Source organism: Penaeus vannamei, chromosome 6 (genome assembly GCF_042767895.1).
Source record: "Penaeus vannamei isolate JL-2024 chromosome 6, ASM4276789v1, whole genome shotgun sequence".
NCBI classification, from domain to species: domain Eukaryota; kingdom Metazoa; phylum Arthropoda; class Malacostraca; order Decapoda; family Penaeidae; genus Penaeus; species Penaeus vannamei.
The window spans coordinates 32,118,909-32,128,908 of NC_091554.1; the positions used below are offsets into that span (position 1 = coordinate 32,118,909).

Consider the following 10,000-nt stretch of genomic DNA (forward strand, 5'->3'; position numbering starts at 1 on the left):
TATATATATATAATAATAATAATTGTCATTATCATTATCATTATCATTATTATTTTATTATCGTTATTATCTTTTCTATTATTATGAATTTATCATTATTGTTATTATTGTCATTATCATTATCGTTATCTTTGTTATTATTATCATTATCAGTATCATCATTATTATCATTGTCATTATCATCATTATAAATATGATGATTGCAACAACAAGAAAAAGAACAATAATAATAATGATAATTATAATGATAATAATAATAATAGTAATAATAATAATAATAATAATAATAATAATAATAATAATAATAATAATGATAATAATAATAATAATAATAATAATAATAATAATAATAATAATAATAATAATAATAATAATAATAATAATAATAATAATAATAATAATAATAATAATAATGATAATAATAATAATAATCAATAAATAAAATTAAAAAAAATAACGATAATAATAATCAATAAATTAAATTTTGAGGTGAAAAATAACAATAATAATCATCATAATAATAATTGCCATAATAGTCATCATCATCACAGTAATAATAATAATGATAATTACCGGTATAATCTGAACAATAGTCATGATATACATAATAAGTATGATAATGACAATGGTAATAGTGATAATAATAAAATTAAAATAGTATCTGCAATAAGAATAATGATCATATTAATAATGATAAATAATAACATGAATATTAGTAATAATGATAATCATGATGATGACGACAATAACAACAGCAAAAATAGTCATGATGATAATGATAATAATGATAATGATGATGATAACAACAGCAATAGCTATAATAATAATAATAACAATAACAATGATAACAGTAACAATATTAACATTGATAATAATAATAATGATACTAGTAAGTGTGATAATGATAATGGCAATAGTAATAATAATATTTGCAATAATGATAATGATAATAGCAATAATAATGATGATAATAATAATAATGATAATAATAAGAAGAAGAATCATAATAATGGTGATAATAAAAATTATGATAATAAAAATGATTATAATGATGATGATGATATCAATAATGATAATAATAATAATAATAATAATAATAATAATAATAATAATAATAATAATGATAATGGTAGTAATAAAGATAATCATAGTAATAATAATAATAATAATAATAATAATAATAATAATAATAATAATAATAATAATGAGAACAGGAATAATAGTAATATAAACAATAATGATAATAGTAGTAACAATAAAGATCATAATAATCACAATTATTATTACTATCATTAATTTTCATTCATATAATTATTTTCATTATCATTATCATCATTATCATTATTGTTGTTAGTAGTAGTAGGATCAGTAGTAGTAACAGTAATAGTAGTAGTAGTTATTGTTGTAATGCTACTGTTACTTAGTGGTACTATTACTGTTATCATTATCATCATCATCATCATTATCATTATAATTACTATTACTTTTCATCATCAATATTATCACCATTATCATTACTACCATTATTATCGTTTACATCAATGTTATCACTATTATTACCATTATTATCATCATTAGTATTATCATTATTTATTATTATCATTATCATTATTATCATGATTATCACTATCATTATCATCATCACTGTTATCTAATGTTGTTATTATTATAGTAATTATTATCATTATCATTTTTTATTACAATTATCATTATCATTATCATGGTTATCATCATCATTATCGTTATCATTATTGTTGTTGTTATTACTTCCATTATCATCATTATTGTTATTGATTCTTGATATTATCATTATTATCATCTTTTTATTATTATCATTATTGTTATCATTATTATTATCATTATTATTATCATTATTATTATTATCATTATCATTATCATTGATGATGATGATGATGATGATGATGATGATGATGACGGTAACATAAACAACAATAGCAATAACGATAACAGTAATCAAATTATTATCATTAGTAGCAGTAGTAGTATAATGATAATGATATCTATTATCAATATAAATTATAAATTTCTTTCTCTTTCCTGAATATTTTCTTAATATCTTTAAGTTGAGTTGATAGGAAAAGTATTTTTTCCATAATAATATCAATAAGGAAATATAGCAATTATTTAAATAAGGTAAACGTAAAAAAATATGCATGTACTTACTGTATAAGTGCAGTCCGTTTTCTGTGAAAAACAGAAAACTGGTCAGATGCATGTATGTGTTTTTTCTTTCTTTTTTTATATGCGGGGAAATGTATTATTCAAAAAGAGAGGGAAAAGGTTTAGCACACAGAAATAGGTTCAACACGACAAGCACGCCGGGCATAGAGGGCAGATGGCCTCGGTGCAGATAACGGCCTATCAAAAAGGGAAAAAAGACCAAGTCGTTTGTAATAACACGTAGGCTCGCCCGCCCAGAGCCGTTAACAAATCAAATTATCTCCGGCTCATAAGAGTTGAAAAGTGCTAAATATCTCGGCTTTCAATGAGGATGCGGCTGCAGTAAATATTATGGTCGTAAATCAAGGTTTTGGAAGGAAGGGTCTCTACCCCCTCCCCTCCCCCTCTCCCTCTCTCTCTCTCTCGTTTTACCTCCTTGCTCCTCTCTCTCTCTCTCTCTCTCTCTCTCTCTCTCTCTCTCTCTCAGTCTATCTATTTCTCTCTCTCTCTCTCAGTCTATCTATTTCTCTCTCTCTCTCTCTCAGTCTATCTATTTCTCTCTCTCTCTCTCCCTCCCCCTCCCCTCCCCCTCTCTCTCCCTCTCCTCCCCCTCTCTCTCCCTCTCCTCCCCCCCTTCCCCCTCTCCCTCTCTCGCCTTGGCCGCGGGGGAATAAGGGGAAGGGGCAGAGAAGGTGGAGGGTCCGGCCCCGCCCAGTAATAGATTTTGTATACAGCTGTAATTGGCGGATCGCAGCGAATTTCCGCCTGGGTGCGCCGACGCTATCTCCCTCCCTGAATATGCCTCTCTTCTTCTTTCTCTTGCTCTTTCTCTCTTATCATATCTTTCTTTCTCTTTTTCTTTCTCTTTCTCTTTCTCTTTCTCTTTCTCTTTCTCTTTCTTTCTTTTCTTTTCCTTTCCTTTCCTTTCCTTTCCTTTCCTTTCCCTTTCTCTTTCCCTTTCCCTTTCCCTTTCCCTTTCCCTTTCCCTTTCCCTTTCTCTCTGTACCTCTCTCTCTCTCTCTCTCTCTCTCTCTCTCTCTCTCTCTCTCTCTCTCTCTCTCTCTGTCTCTCTCTCTCTCTCTCTCTCTCTCTCCCTCTCTCACTCTCTCTCTCTCTCTCTCACTCTCTCTCTCTCCCTCTGTGTGTGTGTGTGTGTTTGTGTATTAGCGCGCGTAGATCCTGCATCCTGTCTGTATAAAACCCATCTTTGTGATTTATATTTCGAGTTACAAGGCAAAAGGCGCACTCACAACTTGCCCAGTTAAATCGTTGGGCAATTAAAAAGTGCAGAAATATCTATAATATTTTGCCACAGAAGTTAGTGGGGCTATTTGCGTCTAGGACCTGAAAAAAGGTTGATCCTAAAATATTTCTTGAATGCATCGGGTCTGCTTCCTCCCGCTCTGCTTTATCGTGCTTCAGAGCGTATGCGCGCGCTCGCTCAGGGTATCACTGTACTAACAAACGAACACAAAACGACCGGTGAGCTGTGACGGCCGATAAATATTACGGGTGGGCATAAAAGTCGACACAGCGCGATCAATAACAACATTGTCTTGATTGTAAGTGTTTTGACGGGCTGCCTCATCCCGGCGGTTGTGATGAAGGACCCCAAAGCCACTCCCCCCTCCACCCCCCCCCCTCTTCACCTCTCTTTCTCTCGCTCGCTCATGTGGCCGCTCCCCCCCTTTTTTTTTCATTTTCCTTTCTCCCTTTACTGCATTTTTCCCCCCGTTCTCTTTTCTTTCCCTTCCCCTCCTCCTGTCATCCTCTTCTGCGTTTTCCTTCGTTTGTCCTCCGGTTATTACGCCTCTGTGTTCTCCCTCTTTACACGTATTGACACTCGATATTTACTGTTAAGTTCTTCGAGTAGCCTCCTTCCCCTCTTCCCGATCTCCCCCTCCCTTTCCCTGCTTCCCCTCCCCTTCTTCCCGCTCTCCCTCTCCCTTTCCCTCATTCCCCCCCTTCCCGCTCTCCCTCTCCCACCTTCCCCTCCCCCTCTTCCCGCTCTCCCTCTCCCTTTCCCTCATTCCCCTCTTCCCGCTCTCCCTTTCCCTCATTCCCCTCCCCCTCTTCCCACTCTCCCTCTCCCTTTCCCTCCTCCCCCTCCCCCTCTTCCTGCTCTCTCTCTCCCTTTCCCTCCTTTCCCTCTTCCCGCTCTCCATCTCCCTTTCCCTCCTCCCCCCTACTCTCTACTTCACTCTCCCTCCTCTCACACTGAGAACGGCAACACTGAACACTGAACAAAGGCGGTCCTCGTTTTCACAAATGTCCGTGTTGTGGCAGCGTGGCGGCACAATGCCCGGATTATTGAGGTTAGGTCCGGGTTGTGTCGTCGATAGATTCCTTCCTTTATTGAACTACACACAAAAAATGTGGCGGTCAAGTATGTCGGGAAACAAGGTACATATTTCTATTTTGGTTTTCGATTCTCTTTTGGTTCGCGGCGACCATGAAAAGGGATATTTTTCTTCTCTTTCTCTGTTCCTCTCTAGTATGCCATGATGGTATAAATAGAACATCCGTTAACTATTATCGGAGATTCTTTTCAAGTATGAATAATGACAATAGTAATGATAATAGTAATGATAATGATGATAAAAATGATAACTATAATGATGACGATGATAATAATAATGATGATAATAACAATGATAGTATTAACGGTAAAGATAATGATAATAATTATGATAATGAGTGCAATACTAATTATGATCATAATAATAAGAAAAACAATAAACAACCATCACTTCTATCCCTCTTTTTCCATCATCACCGGCAATACACCACCGCCCTCCACTACGCCCACACCCGCAGCACCACCGTGGGCGCTATGTTTATCCAAGCCTCCCGCCGCCCTTCGCTAATCCAGTTTCTCCCAATCAGAGGGCAGCCGCCGCCACCGCCCTGGATTACTGCTAACAGGGGAAAAATACACGTTTTGCGATTGTTTTCTTGTGTTTTGGAGGCGATGAGGAGCCGTTAGCCTGTGGTGTCTGTGAAGTCTTCAATGGCGGCGATTGCCATGGGAGTGTCTTGGGTTGTTCAAAATCCAGTATTTCGGTGAGTTTTTTTGTGTGGGTCTTTGGATTTTGGGGTATTTTGTGACCCCGTTGTGTGGATATTTGGTAATGGGATATTTTATGGGCCTTGTCTGTTTTCAGCGCTACGTAGATATCTGCATTTGGATATTTTGTTATATTTTGCTCCGCGAGAGAGACGTTTTGCTGTCTGAGCTTAGTCGGACAGTAGCGGACGCGTGTAGAACTTAAGCGTAAGAAAGCATGGCAAACTTATCCTATTTTTAGTATCTAATGCAACTTGCAAGATGTCTCTCCCTCTGCGATGGCATAGAAGAAAGATATATATCACAAGATGGATGAGATTCTTGCCGATTTTCTTCGTCGTCCAGGGCGCTGTGTATGAATTTAATTTGCGCCAGTCTCGAGCGCAGAACCCGTTTTCTTCGCTTCGTTTCGTTGGGTGAAGGAATTAAAAAGGAGGCTCAATTGTGCCAAATGAGCTTTGTAAAGCGGAATGATTCTGAGATATGGGTGGCGCAACTTTTATATAATTGTGATTATCTCTAATTCTTCATGGTGTCGAAATGCAAATCAAAATGTTTATATGCGTGTGTTGCAGAACATGATTATTCAAATTATGTAATTAATTTACTGAACAATTATTAACCGCTCGCTTTACCCAGCTAATATTTTCACCTTTCTGCCTAAAATTGCTTGGGTATATATAATGTACATTCTTCCAGTAATTCGTAATTCTTTCTTTTTTCTCCTCCCTCCTCCCCTCCCTTCTCTCCCTCTCTCCCTCCTTCTCTCTTTCCCTCCCTCCCTCCCTCTCCAAAATCCCACTCCCGCTAATCCCTCACCCCATCATCCTAATATGGCAACCCGATCACCATAGCACCACAGCCTCGCAATGGCAAAGGGCTTTCTCGTCGTAATAACTCGCCATAAAGCTAATCAGTCTCCTACCCCCCCCCCCCCTCTTCCCTCTCATCCGGGTCTTTCTTGAACGCTGGTTGGCTCGGCGGTCACAGTTGGCGTGATTGGCTTATATGCTAATCAATGTTGACTCGTCTACCTAACGGATCTTGTAATCACTTTAGAATCTGCACCGACGCGCGCCTAGTACAGTTTGTTAAGTTCGGCGGTACTTTGGGAGACTTAGGCGCATCTGTCGGGCCGGGAGCGGGAAACCGGCGATTTTGGGTTGAATGGCTCCGCGTTTTGTGCTTAAATGGATTGCAGCTGATTTCATCCTGTTATCAAATTGATCACTTGTCGGATTTTCTATTGGGCGTGTTTTTCTTTCATTCGTTCTTTTATTTTATTTATTTTTTATTTTATTCTTTTTACGTTTGCTGCTTGGATAAATAGGTTTCTCTCTTTAGTTCGTTTCAAGTCTGTTTATCTATTTATTTGTTCTCTATCTATCTATCTGTCTGTCTATCTATCTGTGTCTCTATCAGTCTCCCTTGCTTTCTCCCTCTTTCTCCCCTTCTCCCTCTCCCTCTCATTCTCCCCCTCTCCCTCTCATTCTCCCTTTCCCTTCCCCTTTCCCTCTCCCTTTACGTCTCCCTCCTTTTCTCTCACTAACAAACTCTTCCTCTAATCATCCCCTCTCTCCCTCTCCCTCCCTCTCACCCTCCTCATCCTCCCTCCTCCCTCCCTCTTACCCTCCTCTCCCTCCCTCCCCTTCACATCCACTTAGGTCCGGAGCCCCCAGATGGCACAGGCTATTTATCAGATCATTAATTGTGTCCCTATGTGTGAGGTATTTACATATGATTCACGTCATCGGGCCCTACCCTACCTCCCCCCTTCCCTCCTAGTCTTCTGCCCTCTCCCTCTCCCTCTCCTTCCCTTCCCTCCCCTCTCTCGCTATCCTCCCCCTTCCCTCTTTGTCTTTTCTTGTTTTGTTTTTTTCTTTCTTTCTTTTTTCCTGTTTAAAACTTCTTTGTTGTCTGGTTTCCCGCAATGTTTTCAGGATTTAGCATTAAATGTGAGTATTTTCTTCTTTCTTCTTTCTCTCTCCCTCTCTCTCTCTCTCTCTCTCTCTCTCTCTCTCTCTCTCTCTCTCTCTCTGTCTCTTTCTCTCTCTCTCTCTCTTACTCTCTCTCTCTGTCTATCTATCTGTCTATATATCTATCTATTTTTTCTCCATTTTCTTTCTCCTCTCTCTCTCTCTCTCTCTCTCTCTCTCTCTCTCTCTCTCTCTCTCTCTCTCTCTCTCTCTCTCTCTCTCTCTCTCTCTCTCTCTCTCTCTCTCTCTCGCTCTCTCTCTCGCTCTCGCTCTCTTCTATTTAACGCCTCATTCCATATCCTCCCAATTTAGCGCTTGCCACTCTTTCTCTCTCCCCTCATCTCCCCTTCTGTTCATTTCCGAAAATCCCCACATCCCCCTCTAACCCACCCCGTACCCCGTCCCATCATACCCCCCTACCCCAGCCATATCCCTCTCCCTCGCCCCCACCCCCACCCCACCATCCACCTCCCCTCCTCTCCTTGCCTCTCCTTCATCCCTCTCCCCTCCTCCTCCTCTTCCCTCGCCCCTCCTTCTCCCCCCTCCCCTCTCCCCCCCTCTTCTCTCTCGCCCCTCCTTCACCCCCCCCCCCAGGCGATGAATAGACGGACCCGCCGGCGACTAATCCTGACCAATGTAATGAATAGCTAATTGATTTATCGGCACCGGAAATGACTCGGATTGATCGCCGTGGTGGGTGGCGGATGAAGGCTGACGGTTGACGGCTGACGGCTGAGGATTTCAAGGAGGATGAGGAAACGGCCTATTTTGGGGGATGAAAACCTCGGATTTTTTTTTAGATCTTTCTTGGTTATTGTATGATTGAAGTAATGATCACAATTATCATCTATGTGATCGTTACTTGTAATATTAAAATTACTTTTAAAATTATCAATTTTATTAAAATCACGATTGGTATTACCTTCATAGTTATCATTAATGTCATTATTATTACCATTTTATATTATTACTAGTATTGTTTGTGTCATTATCATCATTATTATTCGCTTCATCATTAGTATCATTGTTTTATTATCATTCCTATTACCATCAGCATTATCATTATTGTTGTTAGTATTACATTATTATCATCATTATTATCATCATTATTGTTACTATTATCATAACTATCATTATTACATTCATTATGGTGATCATTATATGTATTGCCACTATTATCATTGTCATTATCATTATCATTATTATCGTCATTATTACTATCACAATTATTATCTTTGTAATCAAATTATTATTATTATTATTATTATTATCATCATCATTATCATTATTATTACCATTATAATTACACATACAGTTGCAACGGGCGTCCTACTTTCTTCACCCCCCCCCTCATCCCCCCCTTCCCCCCCTTTCTCCTAACTAACGACCTCGTCCATGCGGCACCCACATATGGCATGATGGCCTCCTCATAGCCATTAACACGTCTTATGTCCGTCGTGAGGGGGGCCAGGATTATGAGGCAGGTGGGGGGGAGGGGAAAAGGGGGGGGTGGAGGACGCATGGGAGGGGGGGGGAGGGGAGATTAAAGCTCTTTGATACAGGTGGTTGTGAATGGGTGGTGTAGTTTGCCGTACTGTATGTGGTGTATGTGCATTTTTTTGTATTAGTATCGAATGGATAAATGCATCACAGAATATACGCATCGATGTACGGGTGCGTGTAGATGAATACATACATGCATATATATATGTATGAGTGTGTGTATGTGTGTGTGTGTGTAGATAGATAGATAGACATAGATATAGATTCGTAAGTGTATATATGTATGTGTGTGTCTGCGTGCGCCGTGAGTGTATGTATATGCACGTGTGTGTGCATGTTTATATTTATGCTTAAAGACCTGAATCCGAGAATCAAGCGCGCAGAATAGCAGTGACCATCCCCAACACTTCACCGCGTCTCCCTCACAAGCACCAACGTTAAAGTACAAAGCAAGTGAGCCCCCCCCCCCCCATGCCCCCTCCTACCTCCATCTGGATATTACCCTTCCCGTCCCACCTCCCCCAGGACCCCCCCCCAGCCGCGCCGCCATGACCCCAGCGGACCCGGGGGCGCCCATGGCCAGCACATCTGCCCCCGCGACCCATTATCTCCCCGGCAGCCGTCCCCCGCACCTCCCCGCCGCCGCTTAAATCCGAGATGAAAATCCTACGGTAATTCCGACTCTAATTTCACCTTACTCTCGGCACCGCGCGGAGCCACACCAAGAGAGTGCCGACCCACCGCCCGCCGTAAGGTCGATACTCCTATTCGGGACGCGGAAGGGGATCGACCCTGAAGCCCCGTGCCTCGTAGTCCCGGCTCGGTCGCTTCCTCTCGGGGTTCGCTTCTGGAGGCCCGGAAGAAATGCCAGGTAGTATGTTTAATTTGGCCCATCAGAAAGCTGTGATAAGGCTGATTACCTCCTTGCTCGGAAGATACTGGGCGGACGCGCCTCGGGCCTGGAATTAATGCCGAATTGATTGCGTTTTCTGATTAGCTTAATGAAAAGGGAATACTGTTTTTTTTTATCATCCGCGGAAAATTATTCTAACTGGATTTAAACTGGGATGGATTTTTTTTTCAAAAGCTTGGTAGAGTGCTTTCCTCTCTTTTTTATCTGTTAGCTTCTTTTCTTCTCTCTCTCTCTCTCTCTCTCTCCACCTCTCTCTCTCTCTCTCTCTCTCTCTCTCTCTCTCTCTCTCTCTCTCTCTCTCTCTCTCTCTCTCTCTCTCTCTCTCTCTCTCTTTCCCCTTCTCTCCTTCTCTCCATCTCT

At 40.2% G+C, this 10,000-nt stretch overlaps 1 protein-coding gene across 2 annotated transcripts in view; it reads right to left on the reverse strand.

Annotated features, from left to right (window-relative positions):
* Positions 1-10,000, reverse strand: part of LOC113800397 (motor neuron and pancreas homeobox protein 1) — a 67,309-nt gene that overhangs the window by 9,350 nt on the left and 47,959 nt on the right. Inside the window, exon 2 of one of the 2 annotated variants that reach the window (XM_070123201.1) lies at positions 2,185-2,205. The exons of the other annotated variant lie outside the window; for it this stretch is intronic. Coding sequence (XP_069979302.1) covers positions 2,185-2,205 — 21 coding nt within the window. The remainder of the gene's footprint in view (positions 1-2,184; positions 2,206-10,000) is intronic. 2 annotated transcript variants of the gene reach the window in all.